This window comes from Leptodactylus fuscus, chromosome 1, assembly GCF_031893055.1.
Source record: "Leptodactylus fuscus isolate aLepFus1 chromosome 1, aLepFus1.hap2, whole genome shotgun sequence".
In the NCBI taxonomy this organism is placed as follows: domain Eukaryota; kingdom Metazoa; phylum Chordata; class Amphibia; order Anura; family Leptodactylidae; genus Leptodactylus; species Leptodactylus fuscus.
In genome coordinates, this window is record NC_134265.1 from 85,556,346 (window position 1) to 85,583,683 (window position 27,338).

Consider the following 27,338-nt stretch of genomic DNA (forward strand, 5'->3'; position numbering starts at 1 on the left):
CTAGCAACACAGCGGAAACACAACTGTATGCTGTGGGCTAGTGTAAAGTATCCGCCGGGAGACAAAGAGTAAGCACACATAGTTCCGGTCATATAGTAGACTGTGGGCGCCGTCATGTGTAGTCCAGTAATAGGAAACATGAGGCTTAGAAACATAGTGATATTGTCAGGGACATAGCAGCGGCTGCAGTCCTTTACCGGGCCCTGAGGCTGAGGGGGCCCCAATGTATCTAGTTCACCAGATATATGGGTGATACAGGAAAGTCATTGGGGCGCAATTATCAAGCCTCGTGCACCTATTTTCTTCTAATTCTGCTCCTTTCACAATTTTATGCGTTTTTTTAATTAGGGTTTATCTGTATGGAACATATAATATATTTATGACATAATGCAGAGTTACATAGTAGATGAGGTTGGATGAAGTCATCAGTCCCTCAAGACTAACCTATAACCTTACAATCCCCTGAGACACATGTCCATTTCCCCATTTCAGGAGAAAAAATTCCTTCCCGACTCCAATCTGGCAGTCAGTATAAAAACACTGGATCAACATGTCCTTACAATCTAGAGTCCATAACCCGTAATATTGTTCAGTTCTAGAAAGACCTCCTCTAGGACTGCTATGTTTTGTTTTGGGGGGGTTTTCCGCATTCTCAGGTCTAACATATATATACTGCGCCAATAAGAGGTAAACCAGTATATGACACTGTAATATGCTCTAGATTTTGTGCCTGGCAGAAAATCTGCAGGGTATACATGTTTAGACATGCCCAACCAATAATATTGCTTTTACACTACAGTGACCAATCACAGCTCAGCTAAGAATTATATGTTGCCTATAGTGACCAATCAGAGCTCAGCTACTAATAACATCAACTCTGAGCTCATGATGTGATGTCATAATGCCACAACTTGTATTCCACACACACGCACCACACACCTACTGCAGTCTTGTCCTGATGGTACAGAGATGCGCACCCTTCAGCTGCAGCTCTGATGATGATTCATCCAAATTTACATAAAAGGATAGCTGAGACCCCCTTAGCCAGACCTGGGCAATGTACGGCCCGTGGGCCATATCTGGTCCGCATAACTTGGCTAGGGAGGCGGGTCTTAGTGCCGGCAGGACAGTGCAAGAAGATGGAGACGTGTGGTGTGTGTCCAAAGGTGCTGAAAGGGGAGGGAGGGGGATGTGAGATGCAGGGTGGAGAGTGTGTGTGTGTGTCTGTGTCTCAGTAACCTGGTCCCTCAATCCAGAGGTGTTTCAACAGATCGTCCAAAGATGGGGTCTCCCAGAGGTCGATCTTATAAGATAAGATAATCCTTTAATAGTGCCACAGTGGGGGATATTTCAGCATGTTACAGCAGCATAGTAATACAGATACAGGATAATACACAGCAACCCGACTCAACGCCAAGGTGGAGAAGTTCTGCTCACTGTATCAGGAAGACAATCCCTTGGCTGTTGATGCCCTGTCCATCCGATGTTCAGGCTGATATATATATTCCCTCCAATTCCCATCATACCCAGAGTATTGATGAAAATAAGACAGGACCAAGTCTCGGGGATTGCCATAATCCCATTCTGGCCAAAAAGGACTTGGTTTGCCCAGCTCATAAGGATGAGTCAAGGTGCATATTGGAGGGTGACCCTGGATGTTTTTCAGGACGGCCTAGACAAAGGGCTCTCTGCTGCCACTCTAAAGGTACATGTAGCTGCTTTGTCCGCCTATCTGGGGAGGCGTCTGTCTCAGGACCATCTAGTGAACACCTTTACTAAAGGGGCCACAAGGGTGAAACCTTGGGTTGCTGCTCCTGTCCATCAGTGGGACCTCAGCACGGTCCTGTTGGTTCTCAGTAATCCACCTTTTGAGCCTCTAGAAGACGCTGAACTAAGGTTCCTGATATTTAAGACCACATTCCTTCTGGCCATCACATCTCCCAAGAGGGTAGGAGAGCTCCAGGCACTCTCCTCGGAAGAACCCTATATCTTATTCTTCAAGGATCAAGTACAACTGAGGTTCCTTCCAGGGTTCTGGCCCAAAGTGCCTTCCGTTGCTATCATCAACCAGTTGATATCTTTGGTTTTCTATCCCTCTCCTTATTCCAGAAGAAGTCAGGCTCCATACTTTGGACCTAGTCAGGTGTCTTAAAATGTATTTAGACCACACGCATGCCTTTAGGAGATCTGAAAACCTCCTTGTGAATTTTCCCGGACGACAAAGGGGCCCTAAAACCTCCATCTCTAGATGGGTAAGGGAGGCTATAAAGATTTCCTTTGCAGGCCAAGGATTTTCTCCGCCAGACCTCCTAAGAGCACACTCCGACAAGAGTGGTCTCGACTTCCTGGGCGGAGAATAGGGCTTTGCCCCTAGACCAAATTTGTGCTGCTGCCTCCTGGGCTTCCGAATCTACCTTCGTGAGTCACTACTGGCTGAGTATGCGTGCTTCAGAAGCTACCGCTTTTGGGCGAGGGGTTTTAAGCTCAGTAAGGAGAGAGGACCCACCCTAGAGGATTACTTGCTATCTCCCCATATTGTGCTGCTGGTAGGATGACAGGGAATTGTGGATTATGTAGATAATCTGTTTTCCCTTAGTCCTAACAGCAGCACAAGGCTTCCCTCTCTATTATTATTGCTGTTATATTACTCTTGTATTTACACGTGTGTGTGGGGGGTCTCTGTGCCCTCTTATAGGGTCACTGCCATGCATATTTAAATTAGCTGATTTAAAATTCCGCCTGTCCTACCAGCACACAGGGGCAGAAAATACCCCATATTGTGCTGCTGTTAGGACTAAGAGAAAACAGATTATCTACATAATCCACGATAGTAGTGGTATATAACACATCTATATAATAAAACCACTCTTGCATATACTAACATACAAAATGATAACAAACTAAAAGTAAAACTGTAACCTGTAATTATGTATTTCAGATAATCACAAGGATGGGATGACACTAAAGTCAGTAGGAAGACACATCAGGCATACAGTAGTAGACAAGAACACAAAAAGTGACCTAAGTAACGGTCAGTCACTGCGGTGACCTTTGGGAGGGCTGTCTTGAACAGTCACTGAAGTGGAATTTGGGAAGGCCGTCTCATACAGTCACTGGCATGTGCTTGGGAAGGCTGTCTAAGACCATCATGAGGTAACGTTTGGGAAGGCAGTCTCAGACAGTCACTGTGAAGGTGTTTGGAAAGGCTGTCTCAGACTGTCACTGCGGAGGCGTTTTGGAAGGTTGTCTCAAACAGTATGGATGTGCTTGGGAAGGCTGCCTCAGACAATCATGAGGTGACGTATGGGAAGGCTTTCTCAGACCACACAGTCATGAGGTGACATTTCGGAAACCTGTCTCAGACAGTCATGAGGTGACATTTGGGAAAGCTGTCTCAGACAATCACTGCAAAGATGTTTGGAAAGGCTGTCTCGGATAGTCATTGTGGAGGCGTTTGGGAGGAATGTCTAAGATAGTCACTCCTGAAGCGTTTGGGAAGGCTGTTATGGACAGTCACTATGGATGTGCTTGGGAAGGCTGTCTCAGACCGTTATGAAGTGACATTTAGGAAAGCTGTCTCGGACAGTCATGAAGTGACATTTGTAAAGGCTGTCTTAGACAGTCACTGCGAAGGTGTTTGGAAAGGCTGTCTCGGATAGTCATTGTGAAGGCGTTTGGGAGGAATGTCTAAGATAGTCACTCCTGAAGCGTTTGAGAAGGCTGTCTTTAGACAGTCACTACAGATGTGCTTGGGAAAGCTGCCTCAGACAGTCATGAGGTGACGTTTGGGAAGGCTGTCTCATACAGCTAAGAGGTGCCGTTTGGGAAGGCTGTCTCAGACAGTCATGAGGTAATGTTTGGCAAGGCTGTCTCAGACAGTTATGAGGTGATGTTTGGGAAGGCTGTCTCAGTCACTGCGAAGATGTTTGGAAAGGCTGTCTTGAACAGTCACTGTGGAGACGTTTAGGAAGGATGTCTGAGATAGTGACTCCTAAAGCGTTTGTGAAGGCTATCTCGAACAGTCACTGCTGAGGTTTTTTGGGAAGGCTGTCTCAGGCAGTCACTGCAGAGGCATTAGGGAAGGTTGTCTTGGACAGTCATGTGTAAACATTTGGGAAAGCTGTTTTGAACAGTCACTCTGTAAATGTTTGAGAAAGCTGTCTTGGACACTTATTGTGGGAACTTTAGGAAGGCAGTCTTAGACACTGCACAGGCATTTGGAAGGCTGTCTCAGACAGTCACTGTGTAAATGTTTGGGAAAGCTGTCTTGGACAGTCACTGGTTAGGCTACATACAATTTATTGGAAGAAAGCAACAGAGGTAGAATAAAATACAAAGGATGTTTTAATAAAAAAAAAAATATAACAAATAACAATATAGACCAAGATTACCATTTATAAAAATAATAAAGCACCATATCTTTCATCCTAAAATATAAATAACGTGCACACTAAAGATACAACAAGCTATCACAGAATATCATACAGTTCCATAGTATTCCTAAAATCTGATTTTCACAGTATATAAGATAAATTCACAGTGTTAAATAGTGTTTCATGTTATTCTTCTCCAGCATGATCATGCACTCTCTACACTGGCAAAAGTACATAGTAAACCAATGAATATTAGCAAGGAATTAGTAAAGCCAAATATACATTTTTTTTTTTTTTTTACATTTACACCAGGGGTCAGATTCTCATAGCTACTGGCTGGACTCCTGATGTTCAAGGTTTTCCTCTTGGTCTCAAATCCATATGATTTATTTCCTCATGTATCCTTGGACCTGTGACATGGATCGTTCCATTATAATAGGTCTCTAAAGTCAGAAAATATAAAGAAATTTGTATTTATTATATTATTACGTCACATCAGTGAAGCACAAGAGCAACATCTTTGCATTTTAACAAAGCCAGGAACTTTCGGCTGGGTGGTGAGCTTAGGAGAGCTTTTATGGCAGAAATAGCTAAATAAACTAAAATGTTCTTTACTGGTTGGTACTGTCTGCTTTTTTATTATAAGGTCCTCCCATTGTGGAAAAGCTGCTGTTTTTGTGCCAAACACAGCAGTAGCTACAACAGAAATGGGAAATACATAGGAATCTCTTATACTTCTCCCTAATGCTAAATTCACTTCTAGCTTTGGCTCAAAAAACTGCAGCAAAATCGGCAACAAAAAAAGCTGCATTTCTGCAATGTGGGGTCTCAGTCTTAAACTATATTGGAATCTACCAGCAGATGTTTAATTTCCCTGCAGTGCCGCCTCAGGAAAAATGAAGCATTACATACAGTGTTGGACAAAAGTATTGGCACCCCTGCAATTCTGTCAGATAATACTCAGTTTCTTCCAGAAAATGATTGCAAGCACAAACTCTTTGGTATTATCTTCATTTATTTTGGTTGCAATGAAAAAACACAAAAGAGAATGAAAAAAAGTCAAATCATTGATCATTTTACACAAAACTCCAAAAATAGGCCAGACAAAAGTATTGGCACCCTCAGCCTAATACTTGGTAGCACAACCTTTAGAGAAAATAACTGCGCACAACCGCTTCCGGTAACCATCAATGAGTTTCTTACAATGCTCTGCTGGAATTTTAGACCATTATTCTTTGGCAAACTGCTCCAGGTCCCTGAGATTTGAAGGGGGGCTTCTCCAAACTGCCATTTTGAGATCTCTCCACAGATGTTCTATGGGATTCAGGGCTGGACTCATTGCTGGCCACTTTAGAAGTCTCCAGTGCTTTCTCTCAAACCATTTTCTAGTGCTTTTTGAAGTGTATTTTGGGTCATTGTCCTGCTGGAAGACCCATGACCTCTGAGGGAGACCCAGCTTTCTCACATTGGGCCCTACATTATGCTGCAAAATTTGTTGGTAGTCTTCAGACTTCATAATGCCATGCACACGGTCAAGCAGTGCAGTGCCAGAGGCAGCCAAGCAACCCCAAAACATCAGGGAACCTCCACCATGTTTGACTGTAGGGACCGTGTTCTTTTTTTTGAAGGCTTTTTTTTTTTCCCTGTAAACTCTATGTTGATGCCTTTTCCTAAAAATCTCTACTTTTGTCTCATCTGACCAGAGAACATTCTTCCAAAATGTTTTTGGCTTTCTCAGGTAAGTTTTGGCAAACTCCAGCCTGGCTTTTTTATGTCTCTGGGTAAGAAGTGGGGTCTTCCTGGGTATCCTACCATACAGTCCCTTTTCAATCAGACGCCGACGGATAGTACAGGTTGACATTGTTGTACCCTCGGACTGCAGGGCAGCTTGAACTTGTTTGGATGTTAGTCGAGGTTCTTTATCAACTGGCTGCAAGTGTGATTTAGTTATTGCCACCACCTGTTAGGTGCCTCAAGTAAGTAACAGGTGCTGTAAATTACACAAATTAGAGAAGCATCACATGATTTTTCAAACAGTGCCAATACTTTTGTCCACCCCCTTTTTTATGTTTGCTGTAGAATTATATCCAATTTGGCTTTTTGACAATTCTTTTTGTGGTTTTCCATTGAAGACAAATTAAATGAAGATAATAATACCAAAGAATTTGTGATTGCAATCATTTTCTGGAAGAAAATGAGTATTATCTGACAGAATTTCAGGAGTGCCAATACTTTTTGCCAACACTGTAGTTCCTAATGAAATCAATGATGCTCTCCTCTGCGTTTTTTCATAGCAGAGGATCCCAAGTTGTAAAGGCCCTTTTACTAAACTCATAGGGTATGTGAAAATTATAATTTTCTAGTACAAAAAGTATAACCTAACAGTGGTAACACCAAGTAGTCATCATGGAGAATACAAACATAATCTTGGTTGCACCATACCAGACAACCCTAATGCTAATAAGAATTTTCTATAATAATATTTATTAAGCAGCACAGTTGACACTTTTGATGAAAGCCCCAGCCATACTTCCTTGTGTACTATCTATACAAAACTCAAAGGAAATTTGTCATAGAGAAATCCCTTGGGCTTGGTGATATACCTGCACTGCAAGGAAATAATGAAAGTAATGCAAATAGACAATAACATTAAAACAACTTTCTTACTTTCTCTCGGTATGAGCCTTCCAGGTCAGTCCTTAGTATACTCAGATCCTCCATGCTCTTGCCATGGTATCCTGCACTGTCTGCTCGTAGTTCCTTCACTCTCCCTTGTAAATTGCGCAGAATCTTCAGTGCACTGAAATCATGCTGTGGCCCGACACCATTAAGTGATGGGCTGGACGCTGACCTCAGATGGGAATTGTCTTTTCTTTCCTGTCATCATGAAAATGTCACAATGTTCTGTCACTAAATGACTGTATGATGTTGTTTTATAATCATACATTCTTGTCATATTCAGATCTGAATAGTATTTTTCTTTAAAGGGGCTCTATCATTGGGAAAAGTCATTTTTAGCTAAGCGCATCCTTGCATAGCCTTTAGAAAGGCTATTCCGCACCTACCTTTTGTATGTAAATCGCCTCAGTAGTTTTTGAATGAGCCCGTTTTTATTCATATGCTAATTAGCCTCCAGATAGCACCGGAAGTGTCTGTGAGCACCATCTGCTATTCTCTGCTATGTGTATGAGAGCAGTGAGATGAGCCATCATCATCAGCAGCCTCTCTGCTCTCACACATATAGAGAATTACCGAGGGGATTAACATACAAAAGATATGTGTGGAATAGCCTTTCTAAAGGCTATGCAAGTATGTACTTAGTTAAAAATGACTTTTCCCAACGATAGAGCCCCTTTAATTCAACAGATAAATACATGGACGTAGATTTTATCAAACACACATGAAGGCACTCCAGCAATCCATTCAGTGGGCTGTAAGAAAAAAATCCTAGTGTATAGCTGTTGAGGTCTCACATTGCAGAATAGTGTTGAGGTCCCACATTGGAAAAAAGCGGCTTGTTTTGTAGCAGATTTTTTCGAGTCATAGGCAAGAATGGATTGAGAAGAATAAGAGCTTCCTATATATTTCCAATTCCTTTTGTAGTTATTCTTAGCCTCGAGTCAAAAAAAAAAAAATCAGCAAAATATGCAGCAAAAAAATCTGTTTCTGCAATATGGGGCCTCAGCATTACAGGAAGTGTGTCACCAGAATCTGGCATATCAACCTAGCCTCACACATAGATAGGTTATGGTCACCTGATTCACACAATCTTTTCTTCTTGAGAGTCAGTGCCTCATTTGCCTCAGTTTTGCCGGGTTTCCAATATGCGAAGTAGATCCTTGGAACAAAGAGGGTATTGGCGCTTACCTCTTTGAAGCAAGGAAGATGCTGCCATTTCTTCAAAGAGCTCATTTGCATATTAAAAAGAAAAAGGCGCTACCTCGTTAATGGAGGCCTCAATACACTGTTTGATTCAGGTGAGCTAAACGATTTATCTGCAAGGTTGGGGTGATATGCTCGGGTTCCTGATCTCTTGGGTTGTCCAGTTTATTGATATTGATGACTTTTCCCTGCGAGAGGTCATCAGTATCATATTGGTGGGGGTCTGATAGCTTGCACCCCACTGTTCACTGCAGCCACTGGCACAGGATCTATACACTGAACGGAGCTGGAAACAGAGCTGGAAACATCAATATCAAATAGTAAGACAACACCCTGATGCATGAACAAATGCATAAAAAGTGATTGTATCACAGACAGAAAAGGGGCACAGATACCTGACTGGACAGACATTTATCCTTTGATACCCCCCATGTATCCGGTATGAGCAGCCATCCCTTCCCTCAAACAGGGGCTTACCAATGACAATCTCCGAATGGCTGAACCAATTCTCTCTGGGTTCCGGTGACTATCTGAGGCTTTACTCCTGGACAAACTTCTGTAAAAGATAAAAGATATGTCAAATCAATAATGTTTGTTTAAATAATGATATAGAGAAAAGCACATTCTAGAGATGTTTAATGGACACTTAATAGTTAATGCCAATGCAAATGTTTATTTCATGAGAAACATTAGTGAGTTAATTCCAAATAGTAATAACTATACTTACAGTCATTTCCTTAAACATGTGTTTTCATCTTATTTATTGATTTTTGTGGGGGCAGAATTTGATGATTCATAGTTATGGCTCATAGATGGAAGAACGCATAATAGACAATTTTCTGAATAAAACTGCATGCTGCATTAGGTACAGTTTGGGTATATCCACAAGGTGTGGTAAAATCGCAGTTATTGGCCAAATTACATTGCATTAATGTTTACATAACCTTTAAGAAATTTGCATAAATCAATAGTATCGTGGGCGAGGGGGAAATTTATCAAGACCCCTCCACACCAGAGCAGAAAGCGCTTAATTCATCATGAATTAGGCACTTGCCACTAGGCACACATGACTGCCATAGAATTTGCCATCATTTATACCACTTTTGTGGCATAACTGATAATGAATATGATGCGAGTGGTGTCCCTGACCACATGCCGTGCACTTTCGGAACAGTCGTGACACCAGTGCAAAAACTACACCTGCGACTATTTTAGTTGCATATGGTGTTACATAATTACCAATTTGTGACTATTTTAAACCATAAAAGTAAGGTAATGGATCTGTGTCTGTATGTTTTGGCCATTACATGACTTGTGTCCGGCAGGTTTAGCAGTTTTCCCCTCTGCAGGCTCTATTTCTGTTTCTCACTTGTCTAAGAGCTTGTGGGTAGAGACTAACTGATATGTTGTCTGTCACAGACAACCCACAAAGTAGAGGAAAATCTCCCTAACATTTTTTTAGTAGGATTATATAATGCATTAGAGGAGAACTGACCAGCAGTGATGTAAATAGAGCAGTTGGGGTGAGATGCAGACATTACAGTTATTTGCAGCAGTCTCTGACTGTGTTTGTCTCTCTCCTCTCTCTCTGGCCTCCTGCACCACCCTCTTCATAGACTTCTATTGTAATATGACATCCCTGTGACCTTCTGTCTGTCTTGCACTATCACGACAGAATTCAGGAGGAGGAAAAGAGCCAGAGAAATAATCATGTTTTCTCTCATACGATTACAAAGTTTCTTATTCTTATATCAGTCACTAGCATTTGCCCGCGACTTCGTCCGTGTGTCGTTGTTGTCGACGATGCGACTGCGCCCGCATGTCGGCTGTTGCACATGTCTGTATGTAAGCGTGCGCCACCTCCCTGACGCCCCTTTCCCAACCCCCCCTCCTGTGTTCCCCCTTTCTCACCGGCCCCCGTTCCAGACACCAATTCTCCTCTTCTACGACCACCTCTTCCGTGACCCCCTGAAACCCATCTTCCGTGGCCCCCCTCCCTGGGGCTCCCCGAAAACCCAATCCTGGGGGGCTCCTCCCGTGTGGCCCAGGCACTCCCCCCAAACCCCTCTCCTCCCGCATACCCCCCTGGCTCCGAACCCTCCAGTCCTCCAGGCTACTTACACACACCAGGCACAACTGATACACTCTAGGTGCTGCACACAGACAAGTTGCATGTTTGCGAGTCTCCATAGCCAGGTGACACATGTCAGGCGCCGCGCACAGCAAGGCCGCATGTTCGCAACTCGCCGGAGCCGCAAGCAGCCGCCGTATCCTCCGCCACTCACACCGATCCGCAACAGCCGAAACACAATGTGGAGCCGCGCACAGCAAGGCCGCATGTTCGGCACTCTCCGGAGCCGCAAGCAATCGCCATCTTCTCCGACATGCACAGTGTCCATGTGCCCGCCCACTCAATGGCCCGAACCTATCGGTGCAGGGCTGAAGGACCTGGGAAGCCGAGCGCGGACGGCATTCCGGTGTTAGCGGTCGCGATGTCCGGTCATTTAGAGGCATAAAAGGCAGCCTATGTTTCCTTCTAATGTCCAAGCTAGGCATGTGCCAATTGTCAGCCAAATCCGTGCAGCAGTTTGGTCGTGATTGAAGAACAAACATCCAAACATTCAAACCCACAAAAATCCAAACACACAAACTTTCCATTAGTAGGATGTAAAGTATTTATAGCATCCTTATTACTCTCGGTATGAGATCAGTTTTTTATTAGCCTTCCTTCATTCCATTCCTGCAGAATTGGCTGGATCTACATTTGCAATGTATGGCAATCTTCAAGAGTGTCCAATTTTCCCCTCTTCTACTATAAAAGAAAAGGCTGCCTGAAAAGTAGACTATAAGATTTCCCTAACTTGTCTAGGTACTGAATGCTTGTAACCTTTTAGGGTAAGTTCACACTGGTTTTTTTTGGTCAGGATTTTGAGGCCATATCCGCCTCAAAATCCTGACCAAAAAGACGGCTCCCACTGAAATCAATGAGAGCCGGTCAGTTCTTTTTTCCGGGAAAAAAGAAGCGACATGCTCATTCTTCAGGCCAATTCGCCTCGCGATTTGGCCTGGAGACACTCCTTCCTCTGGACTAGGCCCATTCATTGGGCCTAATCCGGAGAAGAGTGCGCGGCTGGATGCCAGTGCAGTGCACTGGCATTCAGTCGCAGCTACCCATATTTTGGTCTCTGCCTCAGGTTCTGGACCAAAAAACTCAGTGTGAACGTACCCTCAGGCTGAGTTCACATGGAGTTTTTTGGTCCAAAAAAGCCTCCCAATAGAGTTCTTGACCAAAAAACTCCAAGTGAACTCAGCCTTATAAGGCCACCATTAAAAGCAGATGTAAGGCCTCAGGGCTCGTTCACATCTGTGTCGTCGGTCCTTATTGCAGGTTTCCGTTTCCTGCATAAAACAGATGCAGGAGACGGAAGCCTGCAGGAGACTTTCTCACCCATTCATTTGAATGGGTGAGAAAGCTGTCCGGCCGTGCGCGGCAGTGAGCGTTTTGCGCTCTCCGCCGCGAAACCGGGTTTTATAATCCGGACACAGAGTCGGACATGCAGTACTCTGTGTCCGGATAAAAAAATCCGGTTTCGTGGCGGAGAGCGCAAAACGCTCACCGCCGCGCACGGCCGGACCCGGTCTGTGGTTTCCGTCTTCTGGCATGCAGAAGACGGAAACCACAGAACGGAGACCCCAGACGCAGGTGTGAAACCAGCGTCATTTAGAATTCAGTATTCCATCAGTATTTTTTTTTTTTTGTGACCTGTTTTTAGGGCAAAACCTGAAGTGGATTAAAAAAGAGAAATATAAATGATTCCACTATATTAGATCAGTGTTTAGAATTCAGCCCTGGTTTTATCTTAAAGAAACGGTAAAACTCTGATCAAATATTGAAGTGTGAATAACGTCTATTTGAAACTGCTCAAGCTGGTCAGTATTTTCCTGTCAGCAAAAACTTACAGGAAATCTGTTAAGAAAACAACCAAGGTTCATTTAGGATACCTAATGCCTAAAACAAGCCACTATGTGCTACATCACTAGCCTTTCAAGTCTCCACTGGGGTGCAGCAAGAGTGTAGGCTGTTTTATACTATGGCACATCTATACAATATCCATGTATGTATGGCACCTTTGCTAACAAAAATCTCAAGAGTTAATATATCAATAGCTGCAAGCATGGCTAATTTTCTTGTCTGCGGATTCTTTATACAACTTCAATTTTAAGTAACGTTAGTGACGCTCATATAGAAATATAAAGCACTGGGAAACATTTATAACTGCACAGAGCACCTTCCTACAGAGATCTTATAGGACTGACCTGACACTTATCAGACTAGTGTTAGACCTTTTGTCTGACTTACAGTACTTGGGAGTTTATTTTCAACATCCAATTGTTTCAGCAAAGTATTTTGGAAATGGCCATTTCATTAATGATACGGGTCTGATATCATATGTATGGCATATATGTGCAACGAGAAGATCTGATCGCAAGCTTCTTATTCTGGCCTTTATAAATGTTCCCTCAGTTTCTATGAACATGCAGTAGAGTTATAGGATGGATATCTACAACTATATCTCTGTTATTTCAGCTATATAACATGTTACCTTTCTCTTAGAAAATCCACCTTGCATCTGTAGGAATAAACAGCTACTTAAATGCAACGTTCCAAAGAGAGGAAGCAACAAAGTGAGAAAAGAGAAAGTGAAGAAATTAGGATATGCAGAAAAGACTAGAAATGGTTGTGCCTCAGCTCAGAGAGGTTTATTTCTGAAATCCTTTGTGGCTGCTCCCTGTAACCAATATAGTTATGGCTTTGATTTTACAAATGGAATCTGAAAAATAAGTACAAAATGTGACTGACTGTTCTGAGTTAGGCTAGGTTCACACCTGCGTCTGTATTCCGTTCAGGGTTTCTATCCCTGAAAATGCTTAAAAAAAGCAGAGAGCATTTTTTGGGCAGAAACCGGAGTCTATGGGTTTCCGTGGGTAACCACTTTTTAAGCGAGTTAGCTTTTCATTTTTCAGGTCCTCTATCAGAAGAATGGAAAGCTGTAGTTTTGTAGTGTCCCTGCCTGTTCAGGCCTCCGCGCCGCCCTCCGCTCGTGAGCTTGGCGCAGGAGGAGGCGTGTTCAGTTATTATTCCTTACTTTAGGTTCTTCTTGTGTGATCTGAACACTGTCTCCTATTCCCTCACCTCTGTAATTGATTTTCCCATCTCCTTCACCTTGGTTTTCTTCTGATACTCTAATAGTTAATCTTAGCCTTATCTGTGTGATTGATAGCCTATCTGCCAATTAAGTCTGGTGTGGGTCCTGGACTTCCTATAAACAGGTCATCAGCCCACACAAGGTTGCTGGCTATTGTGACTGTCAGGATACGGAGTCGCCGCGGTCTCCTTGCTGCGCGGCGTCTCCCTGGGAGACGTGTTAGGAGTTCTATTGGGTGTGCTTAGGTCATTAAGGGTTAATCTTTTCCTTGCTCTCAGTCTCCATGTCATTAGCCATCAGGTGTGTTCTCTGCTGCTATTTAAACCCCACCCAGGCATGGATCCTTGCCAGCCATTCACTTTGGGTTTCCTGGTCCCCCTGCTCAGTCTTATTCCCTGTCTGTTTGTATTCGGTCTGTTCCTTGGTTATATAACTATGGTTTTCACCCCAGATTCTCCTCAGGAACAGGTAATGAATTCGCCTTTTCCTCAGTAGAGGACGTTGCTAAATCTCTCTGTACTGTATGGGCTGAAAGCCTGGCATCGCTGAGAAAAGCCCAGGCTAATCAAGTAAATTTCGCCAACAGAAAGCGCCGCCCTGGACCTGACTTTGCAGTGGGTGACAAGGTCTGGTTATCCACTAAAAATCTCCAACTTCGTGTTCCATCTACTAAATTTGCCCCGCGTTTTATTGGTCCATATCCCATTTCTGAAATAATCAACCCTGTGTCATTCAAATTATCACTTCCTAGGTCCCTCCATATTCACCCAGTTTTTCATAAGTCCCTACTCAAAAAGTATGTTCCGGCAATGGTCACTCGTTCCCCACCCGAACCCGTGATCGTTCAGGGGGAACTAGAGTATGAGGTGGAACGGGTCATTGATTCACGCAGAGTGCGGAATTCCCTTCAGTTCCTCATACATTGGAAGGGGTATGGACCAGAGGAGCGTGTTTGGGTGGCAGCCAGAGACCTTCACGCTCCTAGATTGGTGGAGAAGTTTTACCGTTCTTACCCTACTAAGCCAGGGGGTCCTCTTGAGGGTCCGGAGGCCCCTCCTCAAAGGAAGGGGGGGGGGTACTGTCAGGATACGGAGTCGCCGCGGTCTCCTTGCTGCGCGGCGTCTCCCTGGGAGACGTGTTAGGAGTTCTATTGGGTGTGCTTAGGTCATTAAGGGTTAATCTTTTCCTTGCCTTCAGTCTCCATGCCATTAGCCATCAGGTGTGTTCTCTGCTGCTATTTAAACCCCACCCAGGCATGGATCCTTGCCAGCCATTCACTTTGTGTTTCCTGGTTCCCCTGCTCAGTCTGTTTCCCTGTCTGTTTGTATTCGGTCTGTTCCTTGGTTATATACCCGGCTTGTATTTTTGGCTATCCTTGTCTTTTGATTCGGTACCTTTATTATATCTCCTGGCTTGACCTCTTGCTCGTCTGACCTCGCCTTCTCTTCTGTGTCTTGCTGGGACTTGTGGTCCTCCCTGGTTCCATGCTGTTTAGTCTTTTGTTTTGCATTGCAGTTACACTGTGCTTTCTGTTTAAGTGTGACCCCGTGACTCCAGTCCCTAGGACTTTCAGGGCCTCCTCTTCCCTTATCCTAGCCGCCGGGATAGAAGCGTAAGGAGTCGTGGTAGGCGCACTTCAATTAGGAAGTGCATTGGTCTGCCTCATCTTAGATATTACAGCATAGTTATAGCTGCAGGGCCTACGACCCCTTTTGTCATTAGCTGCACAGTGTTGCTTTCCCAGCTGTGTCACTTTGCACTGCCTGACCCTGACTCCAATCCTTACAGTGACGCTGTCCTCACTAAGCTGTTTTCTTTCCTATTGTATTGTATTTACTGACTTCTGGCCTTTGGCTTTTCTTGTTACTACTCTTTTGGATTACAATTTGGTATTGCTTGTCTCTTTGGTCTTGACCCTTGGCTTGCTGACTCCTCTTCTGTGTTGTGCTGTCTTGTCTCCGCGTTCTATGTTTACACTTATTTAGAGAAGGGACTGTCACCTAGTTGCCCCTGTCATTAGGACAGTTGAGGCAATTAGGTAGGGACAGGGGCTGGTTCGAGTTTAGGACTCTCTATCTCTGTCTTTTCCTTCCTCCATGGTTTCAGCAGCAAAACTGAGGAATTGCTCAACTAGCATTTCCCTTACAGATCTACACATAAACTCTATTTTTCTACTCAGATCTATGAAGGATACCATATAGGCAACTTACTTTTCAAGTTCTGCATTAAGTTCCTCTTCAAATTTTCTAGCAAGTTTTGTGGAAGTCTCATCTTTCCATTTGGCCATGTTTCTCTGGATGGCTTTTAGTTCATTGTCCTTCTCTCTAAGCTTCTGCCGTAGAGACTGGTTCTCACCTCCATTGGACTCCCTTAGTTGTTCTCGCTGCAGGTTAGTAATTTCCTCTATATGTTCCTGATGGGCAACATCATAGGTTACATATTATTAGATTAATTAGGTAATTCAACTCCAAAGCTCAAGTCTGGCAGTCTGAGGTTATAATTTAACCAAATATTACAAGTAATAATTATAGGTAATTTTGTTGGGTGTTTCACCTCCTTCTGAATTTTGCTAACACTATTTTTTTCCCTAGTATTCACTCAACTAAATCATCTTTACAAAATGAGCAATGGAATCACATACTGCTGGGTGGGGATGGGGATATCTTCAAATTAGCATTCAACAATATCATAAGGAAGCAAAATCCCCATAAAAATTAGTAAAACTTAGAAAGAAAAGCATCTAAAACAGCATTAAAGACATTTGACTCATTGATACATGAGAGATCTCAATGCCGAGACACCGAACCTACCTGTATGAGTCTATCTTTTAACATATCCAGAGCTTTCTCCTTTTCAAGCTGCATCTGTTCTTTTAACTGCTGTAGCTCACGTTCCTTTACAATACAAAAAATGTTCTAAATTCATATACAATGTTTTTGAATCCAATAGAAAAAAGAGGAAAAATAATCAATAATTATCTATCATCTGCAAAGAAATAACCTGATTTGCAAAAACAAAAACAGTGGAGGGTCTTAGGTAAGAAGGGTCTGTAATGTAAGCTTAAAGGGGCTCTATCAGCAAAATTACGCCTCCTCTTCCAGCGACATCCTCGGGTCCCGTCTAACTCACGAACTGACATTGATAAAAAATGGCGCGGGCACATGCGCAGTAGCCGTAGTAGAAGCAGCATGCTACTGCGCATGCACCCGCGCCATTTTTTAACAATGTCAGTTAGCTAGTTAGACGGGACCCGAGGACATCGCTGGAAGAGGAGGCGTGGCTGAAGAAGACGGCGGACCCTGAATGCCCGCCCACCATGCACGATGGGTAAGTTGACCATATTCTGTTTTAGGGTTTTATTTTAAAACTGGGGGGTAGTTTAATATAACTTTAGCGGTGCCTGAATAGCCTTTTTAAAGGCTATTCACGCATATGTGGGTCTCTATCAGCATAATTTTGCTGATAGAGCCCCTTTAAAAACCTTTACATCATTGTCTGTATAGTCACTCAATGACAGGAAAGACAACAATCTAATGTAGATACTGCAGATACACTATTCCCCAAAATCGTCTTGGGGTAAGCAATGTTTGGACTGCACAATCCTTTTTCAACTGGGTGATTAGGGCTGCTGCAGGGAAAATTACCCTTTTTCCCTCCATTTAATATGGTCCCAAATTAAAATGATAACAGAGTATATTTTTGAAATCATATAATTGAAAAATGGGATTGAATGAGAAATATTGAAGAGAGTCTGTTACCAGAAAAGTCTCTATTGAGCTATAAGTACAGTCAAATAGTCGGGGTTCACGTGAATAAAACATTTTTTTCTGCTTAATGATCACGTTCCTTTGTTGCTGATATATGCTAATGAGCTGTTTGGTGCAAGGAGGACGTTACCATTGCTCTCATCACATCAAAGAGCTATGCATGCCAGTGCCCAGTCCCTCCATCCATCCCTGTTATGACTGATATGTACACTTCTTGATCCTGTCAATCACAGCAGGGTGGCAGCTCTTTAGTGCAATGTCAGCAACAGTGATGGCCTTGTGGAAAAATCATTTTATTCATGTGAACCCTGGCTAGCTGACTGTGCCTATGTCTCACTATAACACTTCTTCCCCCAATATATATTTTCTCTGCCCAAGTCCAGTTCTTCTGTTATGATTTGCTTTCTGGAGGCAAAGTAAGCCATGAACTCTAATGGTGATATACATGTTACATGTTACCTTTTCTTTTTGCACATGCACTACAGTGCGCTTCTGAGCTTCTACTTCTTGTTGTAGTTCATGAATGAACAGGTTGGTTTCCTCACTTACTTCATGCAGCACCTTCAATGCTTGGCTGGTGGAAGGACGAGAAGGACTCCTGCAAGGCATAATTCTTGCAATCTATCACCTTATAAAAAGTCCTCAACCAGTGCATTAAACCTACTACTTTCTGGTCTTAATATAGAGTGATCTATATAGTAATGCCATAATCAATGGTCTATCTGTCTATCGTATATACTCGAGTATAAGCCCAATTTTTCAGCACAGTTTTTGTGCTGAAAAAGCCCCCCTCAGCTTATACTTGAGTCAAGCAAAAAAAAAAATAAAAAAATTATTATTTTTTTTTTTTTGGGAGGGGGTCTATGACCAGCTGCAATAGTAATTTATAGAATCTTCCATAAAATAGTGGGGGGAAAAAAAAACTTTAAAAAAAATATAATAAAAAAATAAAGTAAATAAAAGTTCTAAATCCCTCCTTTCCCTAGAATACATATAAAAGTAGAGAATGACTGTGAAACACATACACATTAGGTATCCCTGTGTCTGAAAGTGCCCGGTCTACTGAATATAGGGGATCTGCAGTGCTCCTGTTCCGTCGGGAAGGGGTTAATAGGAGCACTGCAGATACCCTATATTCAGCCAGGCTGAATTCCAAGTGGGGGGAAAAAAAACAATCCTCAAGCTCAGGGAAGGGGCAGACAGACAACCAAAACACCCCCTCCCCTTTCCCAGCACCTACTGCACCCAAAAACTCCAACCATTTTAATTTTTGAAATTTTCCAGAAGCTGCTGCATTTCCCCCCCTCGGCTTATACTCGAGTCAATAAGTTTTCCCAGTTTTTTGTGGTAAAATTAGGGGCCTCGGCTTATATTCGGGCCGGCTTATACTTGAGTATATACGCTATATTTTTTTTGATCACTGTACTTTATGTTGTTCATAACACCTACACATTTCCATGTTTGTCACTGATCTGGAAGCTGTCACTTACCCATGTCTGCTTCGTGATGGACTTGACACTTTAGACCTCCCAGGAGTACACTGTATGCGTTCACAAGCTGTATTGATCTCCCTGGCAAGGGCCCTTTCTGCTCGCTCAGCCTGGGCCATTGCCTCTCGCTCTCTGAAAATTGATTCATTCTTTTCAGCCCTGAGCTCATGCTGCTCTTCTTCCATCTGCTGCAGACACTGCTTCAGGCGCTCAATGTCCCGTTCCTTCTCCTAAATAATTAACAACCAAGTCAGTATATTGATAATCTGATATCGTCATCTACTGTAACTCCTGGGTGATTTGTCTGAGAAACAATAACAATAAATCTCCCAAAATGAATGTAAAATGTAAATAAATTGAGAGCGTCTATGACTGGTTTGTAATGTAAGGGGGCTTTCACTTTACTGTAGGTGATGGTCAGCAGTGTCCGTAGCTATTGTCTGTTACAAGATTTTAGCAACGGACACTAGCAGAATCATCAGTAGTCTGTTAAAATTTCCATTCATTTCAATGGGATTTTATTTTGTGTCCATTAGTGTCTGTTTGTGTCCGTTTACATGCAAGTCTGTTTTGCAGTGTAAAAAAAATCCTACATGCAGGAATTTTCTGTCCGTTACAAAAAACGGACGGCAAGTGTCCGTTATTTTTTTTAACATTGAAGTCTATGGGCAATGACTTATAACGGACAGTAACTGATAGCCATCAGTTACTGTCCATTTATGTCTGTTATGATAGTTGTCCGTTTTTTCATTTTTAACGGACACCTTCAATAACAGAATCCAATGGTAGTGTGAACCCTTCCTAAAAGAAAATAAATGTTTACCAGAGAACTTTTTAAATGACATAAAATATCCTTAGTAGTAGTACCTGACTCTGGAGATATAAGTATCAAAAGATTAACATCATCCCCAATTACAGGAGGAAAATAGCCTCCTAGTTAGGGCCACATCTGTCATAAGGCAAGTTGAGTATCTCGCCTCAGGCGGCAGATTGCCAAGTGGCATTGAGAGGGAGAACCTAGCGGGAACCGAGAACCTAGCGGGAACCTAGAACCTAGTGGGATTCATCTTGTGAAATTTGCCTAGTGGTTTGGTTCGGAAACAGCACATCCAAAGCAAAACTACTATTATTATACTCTGTGGTCTATTCAGAGCCCACAGTATGATGAGCGGAGGGTCTTGGGGTGAGTGTGGAGATTAAACATAACAAAGTGTTATTTATCTCCCCTGGGCTCTGATGGCTAGCTTCAGGCCTATTCTGATCTCAGAGACATGAATGATGTCAGAGGCTGCTGAGGCCCAATCATGTGGTTCACACTGGTGTCATGATGCATTATGACATCAACAGGGTATAATACTATATTGTGACTGGCGAACCCTAAAATTTTCAGTTTCGGCCAAACCGAAAAGTTTTGGAAAATTTGTAGGGGCCACCATGGAATGTTATAATGTGTGGGCGGGGCTACTATGAGACATTATAATGTGTTGGAAGGCTGCTATGGAACATTGTACTGTATTGAGCCCACTATAGGACATTATATGGTTTGAAGTGGCCACTGTGAGACACTATTCTTAAAGGGTTTTTTTTTTTCAGGAATTGTACATACTCCGGAGGAGCTAGAGCAGGTGTAACATTTAAAAAAAAAAAACCAAACCATTCTTACCTGTCCCCATGTCTGCCACCACAGCCCGTTGGGTCATGCACCGAGCTACAGTCCCTGTAAACCCAGTGCCTCACGTGTCACTTACATACATCACCTGTCCCTTTTCAGCAACTGCTAAGGCTAAGGATTGGCCCAGTGATGCATCTCAATCAGACGGCTTCAGTGCTCAGCCCAACCATTTATAGTCAATTGGAGGTCAGCAAGTGGTTAAAGATGTTTTCCTGCTTAACACTTTGAATAAAATGGCTGTATATATGCTCAAGTAACAAAAGTAGATGTCACCTTTAAAATTCACTATGTTGATATTTGGATATTTACTTTCATAGGGTGCATTCACACTGAGTAAACGCTAGCTTATTCTGAACGTAAAACGGCGTATACGGCAAGCTCTGCTCATGCCGGAGCGTACACGCCGGCACTCCCCATTCACTTCAATGGGACTGCACGGAGTGAAAGAAGCAGCCCATTCATTTCTATGGGGAGCGCTCGTATCCCCGCTCCCATAGAAATGAATGGAGCTGCTTTAGACGCCGCTTATTCTGAACGTGTTTTACGTTCAGAATAAGCTAGCGTTTACTCAGTGTGAATGCACCCATAGGATGTCAATCATTGGCTTTTTAAGGAATTAGAGGATTTTTTATTGTTTCTGAGTGACCATGGCTGCCAGTCATTTATGAAGGAGTCGAAGTCGGGTAGTGGAAAAATAGAGCAGTCAGTGGATTTGCCTAGCGAATCCACATCTTATTCAGCCTATTTAAAACAACTTTATGTGGCTCAAAAAACCCCTTTAATGTTACCCATCTGAACATACTTGTGCCAGCTCTTGCTCCAGTCTCCTCATATCTTCTTGCTTCTCTTCTTTTAGGATACTACGTAGTTCATCTAAAGCTTCTTGCTTCTCACGCTGTAGCGAACGATGGTGATTTTCATGCTCCTGAATTGTCTGTTAATGAAGTTATTGAATCATCATTATTTTAATCCTGTATGTAGTTGTAAAGTCTTAATATGTGGCTGCCGCATGGAAGTGAATGGAGCAGTGGTCACACAAGTGCACTGGCACTTTATTCACAAGGAGGCCTTAGGGGCACTTTAAGCACCCAGTATTCCTGATCACTGCAATGGTACACTTATCCCCTGTCCTGAGGATAGCAGAGAAGTGTCCATAACGGCACAACCCCTTTAACTGGAAATGTTGTTAATGTTGGTCAAGTAAGATGGCTGCGCTCATAATCATGCACAGAAAAAAATATAGAAATTTACAATTAGAAAATAAAAACAGATTAGAAAACAGAAATAAATTTCACTATGTGGTTTCAATTATTAAAAATATATAGGTAATGCATTCCCTTTCAAAGGAGTTTTCTCAACATACAAGTTTTTTTTTCTTAAGGCTTCATGCGCCCTTCAAAGTGTGCCATCTGAGGCAGTTTCCGATGGCTGTTCAGTTCCGATAAAAATAGAGCAGATTGTATCTTGCTCCATTTTATAGGTGTTTATTGGAGACCCCTATAGAGCTAAATGCACTCAGATGTCACTTGGAGTCCTATCCGAGTGCATTCCGCTGCAAAATCTACCCCAACTAGGATGTGCACTCAGTTGTGTGTGAATGGGGTGTAAAACTTAAGCAACCATGTGGATAAACCATTGACACAGTAACTGAGACTTCACTCACCGCCTATGGGCTCCCTCTTCTAAAATCTGCACCCCAAAATCTCTTACATTTTCAGGCTACAGTGGCTGGACCAGTGGGAGGTCCTTACTATGGAGCAGGTGACTACCTACTTCACTAGTGAAAACTACATTTCCAGGTGAACCTCGGGCTCTGTGCACCTCCTAACCACTGCACTAGACATTTCTCATAACAAGAAATATTCCGGCATTGCACATGCTCTATCAGTCACATACATGGTTATGTAACATTAATCTAATAAACTGCTATAGGGTAGAAAAAGTAAAAGTTTCTGCCTGGATAAGGATACACTACAGGATGTATCCAGTGGCAACGGTGCTCAAACAGTGGTAAGAAAAGGGATTCCATTGGGCTTTTCCTTCTGATATATATAGTTTTGCTAATTCAATGGGTGAAAGTGATTTTTGGAAAGTAGTTTTATATGATTGTTCTCATGGGAATACGCCTTTAAGCTTGGAATAAGTACACAATATTGCTCTTCCACTGCATTTGCAGGTTTAACATTTGTAGACACAGATTTCTTCCCATTTCACATAAAGTTAGAGAAGGAAAGGAACACTAGCAAAAGTAATATGTGTTGGACTAAATGGAAATTTCCAGAGCTGTAAATGGATCTGAACTATTTATTTGCTATTTTTAGATAGCATCATAGAAACAGAGAAGATTGTCAGCAGAAAAAAAACCACACGGTCCATCTGGTCTGTCCTTATATTATTTCCATTTTATCTCAGGATAGACGTGTTTATTCCAGGCACATTTATCTTCACTTACCGTACATTTGTTATAAAAAGATTCTGCAAAATCAGGAGAAATCCCCCTAAATACAATATACAAACAGTACCTTGAACACACTTTGTTCAGCTATGGAATATGACACAGCACAGTATATCAGCAACTGAGCAGATAAAACAGAAAAAAACCAAACCAGCCGTTCTACAGCTATACAGACAATATTCACTGCTCACCTTTACAAACGTAAATGGATTTTAGCTAAACCCACTGATTTTAGGGGGACCAGAAAATCATGAAATGTACACAGGGATCACAAATGCTCCCCTGTTGTCAGATGGTGGAATCAGTATTAGATTTATCTTAGCTTATCCCCTCTTCCTATCACGAGCACATGCACATTTGGCCAAGCATGCATGCATATGGTGGGCTTAAAGAGATTGTCCAGGCTAAATAATATTTTCTAAATAGGCTAGGGGGAGGTGAAAAAAAATAAAAAAAACAAACATACTCACCTGTCCCCGATGCTCCGGTGTCCTCCCAAGCGGATTGGTCCAGTCTGGTCAGCTGCCTACTGTTGATAAATTTATTGCTGGCTGTGACATTACAGATTCCTTCCACTGAGGCCTTTGATTGCCTCAGCAGTTTTGTGATCAATCAGTGGCCTCAGAAAGGGTATCGGGGACATCACAGGTAGTGACATCCCCCGTTTCAATCTTGAGGCTACTGATTGGCCTCAGTGGTCACGGGACTGCTGAGGCCAATCAGTGACCTCAGGAAAGGAACCAGGAACGTCTGTGTTCCCTTCATGAGGCTGCTGATTGGACTAAGCTGTCATGTGGGGCTGGTACTTCTGCTGGAATACAACAACAAAGCTGCAGGACAAGGCCGCGCGGGGATAAAATCTTAGGATGGACAACCCCTTTAAGTTACAGACTGCTGACTGCCCATTGACGAATGTACATTAAGACAGTTAGCATTTATCTCTGCAAGTACACACCTGTACATCCTAAGACTGGGTTCACATGGGGATTTTTGGATCGGATTTTGACTTAGAGGCCACCTCAGAATCTGGTCCAAAAACAGCTAGCTGCAACTGGCATTGGCATCCAGTCGCAGCATTCCGCTCCAGATTAGGCCCAAATGAATGGCATAAAACCGCTAGTGGAAAAAAAGAAGTGAACAGCTCCCATTGAAGTCAATGGGAGGTGTTTTTGTAGCCAGATTCTGATGCGGATTCCACGTCAAAATCCGGCCCAAATAACCCTGTGTGAACCCAGCCTTACAGAGATCAGCAGCTGCACAAAATCGTTTAGCTGCAGAAGAAGGGAACCAGTTGTTACAATAGAAAGACAGCCCAGAGAGAAGGCAGGGACAGTTTTTCACCATACCATACTATACCATACCATACCCGCCTTCTCAATCGGTAAATAAAGCCCTATGTATTACCGAAAAAAGGCACAAAATTTATTATTCAATTATTAATCTGAACGAAAGAGATGTTATACATTCAAAAGTACATGTACCAAAAAATCTTAAATTGTGTCTGGCCCTAAAATGGCCCGGTCCTGAAGTGGTTAAACACTGCAGGAGGTGAAAGATATAAAAACTGTCACAGGGTGCCATTTCATAATCCAATTTTGTTATGTGACAGAAGTAATTGATATTCTGTTCAAAGCCTCAAATTGAATAAGGAGGAGCCCCAGTGACATCATTATAGAAGGGCACCCCTGGCCAGCCTAAAGTTATACTAGACAAGCCAATCCTGAGATTCGCTGATTGGTGGCATTTAACTGAATATGCAATTCTTGCGGAGATCCAACATGGATTTATTGGTATGGTGTATGGCATGGTGGCTCAGTGGTTAGCAGTGTTGTGCTGTTTGACATCTACATGGAGTTTATATGTTCTGCATATAATTATGTGACATTTTTCCCTCCCTCCAAAGGCATACTGCAATTCAGATTGTGAGCCCTACTTGGAACGGTGAGTGATGATAATAATTGTAACGCGCTGCAGAATATGTTGCTGCTATATAAGTAAAATTAATAAATACAAAAGTATACAGAAAATTAATTATTATTATTATTATTATTTTTATATTAATTTGCTCTATTTGAGCCGAGAACTAGTGTCACCACTCAATAATCAATGATGGCCATTAATGTGTACTTTTCCCATTACCATTAATAATTCCCCTTGTTATATCAGGAAATAGTCTATTCGTTTGTGGTAAACTCATGTTGGTCCGAGTGACAATAAAAACAATAGATTATCATAATTAAGCAATCTTACATTTTGGAGGTCAGCACATTTCTTTTCCAATGCCATAGACATCCTATGCTCTCTTTCCAATGCTTCCCGCAGATCTGCCATTTCTCGAAGTTTCTCTTCCTCCAGTGTGTGCCTCTGTATTTGAAGAGCGTCTCTTTTTTCACTTTCCCACTTTTTCTGCTCTCGCAGCACTGTATTGTGCACCTGATATACAAGAAAAACACTTCTCATTAGCTACAACTATTTAGCAAACATTATTGAATTAATTAGGTCTGGTAGATATTACATAACCATTTATAAGCTTTATTCCATTAACCCTTTGTATTTGTTACTCAACTGATCTCCATTAGAAATAACACAAGAAAACAGAACTTCTGAGTCATTTTCTTCTGTTTGAACATAGATGATCTTGACAGCGGTAAAAACATATGTATGTGAACCAAGCGAGGCTGTTCTACTAGGACAACCACTATATATATGCCATATTATCCTCTGTTTGGGATGCACCTCTATAAACCATAGCAGAAAGCTACCAGAAAGCAGCAGCATTCTGTATGGTTATCTTAGACAGTCATGTCATACTGTATACCAACTGGATTTCAGGCACCAGCAGCTGGTGGTAATGTGACCAAGAGAAAGGGGAACAAATGACTAAGTGATATAAAATTCATTAAAGGGCATCCACCACTACCAAAACGACTTCTTAACAACGTATATGCTGTTACTGGCATAGGTTTTGCATGTCAAAGTGCAGTCTTGCTGTTAAAAAAGTAAACTTTTAATTTGTATGTAAATGAGCTGTTTGTAAGGGCACATCTACCAGAGCACTTGTGCTTGTCACATACCAGGACCTATCAATCTTTTTGTTAGAGAGCAGTCCCTATCAGTAACCGCCATGTCCCAGGTGCACTGTACCGCTCATTTGCATACGCATTAATAGTTGAGTTTCTCACCAACAAAAAAACGTCTGTTTAGTATGTACTGACTGCCCATACAACAGCAAATAATATGCGCTTTAGAAGCAACTCGAAAAAATAATTAGAGCAAATAACACAATATGTCTCATACCATTTCCCTTGCTTCCTGTTTGAGCTCTACAGCCAATTTCTTCATTGTTTCCTTTTGTGACTTAAGAGTCTCCTTCAACTTTTCAATTTCTTTGTCTTTAATCTGAATATAAGAGCAAAATAAGACTAACAGTAAGAATGAATGGCTAAAGATATAGTTTATCAGTAGACAATGTACTGAGGTATCCTTAGGATGGGTCATCATCATCATCATCAATTAAAGACAGGAAGGGGTTAGACACCAGGACTTCTAGCCGATCAGCTGCTTGAAGAAGCTGCAGTATTCAGGATAGAACTGAATCCTCTTCAGTACTTACCAAGCACAGCATCGTACATTTGTACATTGGCAGTGCTTGGTATTGCAGCTCAGCGCATTCACTGGAATAGGACTGAGCTACGATCAGGACATGTGACAGATGACCATGACGTCACATAACCTGAGAAATGGTAGAGGTGCTTTGGGAGATCGATCGCCACCTCAATCAGCTGACCTGCAGGGTTCCTGGGTTTCGGACCCCACTGATTTTCAATTGATGAACTATCATAAAGGACAGGTCATCAATTTAAAACCCATTTAGATAAAGATTCAGCCTCCTGTTTTTCAGAAACAGTGCGACTTTAGGTGGTTTAAGTGGCAGTTTCAGAGCAAAAGATATAGATCATGCTAGAAATCATCTAAATCAGTAGAATACCTTGGCGGTATCTTCAACTTTATCCATTTCTTTTCTCAGAGATTCTGCTTGATCTTGAAGAGCTTTTGCTTTCACTTGTTCCATATTTTCTGCAAACTTCAATAAAGGAACAAATCAGAAACATCACAAATATAACAAACAAACAAACCATCACTTAAAGAGGACCTTTCATGAGTTGGGGCACATGCGGTTTTATATGAATTCAGCTCACTGTCGGCTTTCACGATCTGTGCCCCAGGTGAAGAGATATCGGTACCGGTACCGTAGCCCATCACGGTCAGAAGGGCGTTCCTGACAGTCAGCCAGGAACACCCTTCCTCACAGCACCGCCTATAGCGCTGTACTGTGAGAGTGGGGAGGAATGCCTCCCCCAGTACTCGTCTATGGACAAGCACTATCAGGAGGGTAGGGGGCGTTTCTCCCCGCTCTCACAGTACAGCGCTATAGACGCTGCTGTGAAGAAGGACGTTCCTGACAGATTGTCAGGAATGCCCTTCTGATGGT

General features: G+C 42.5%; 1 protein-coding gene across 1 annotated transcript; it reads right to left on the bottom strand.

The window, feature by feature from the left end:
- Positions 1-4,735: 4,735 nt before the first annotated feature.
- LOC142200769 (uncharacterized) lies at positions 4,736-26,918 on the bottom strand. The gene is made up of 11 exons (XM_075271406.1): positions 26,835-26,918; positions 26,144-26,245; positions 25,097-25,279; positions 21,194-21,325; positions 18,720-18,949; positions 17,659-17,827; positions 16,273-16,356; positions 15,673-15,875; positions 8,733-8,811; positions 7,041-7,250; positions 4,736-4,816 (listed from the first exon to the last, which is right to left on the bottom strand). Exons 1-11 carry the CDS (start codon positions 26,916-26,918, stop codon positions 4,760-4,762), a joined length of 1,533 nt encoding a protein of 510 aa, XP_075127507.1. The 3' UTR covers positions 4,736-4,759.
- Between the last annotated feature and the right edge of the window lie 420 nt (positions 26,919-27,338).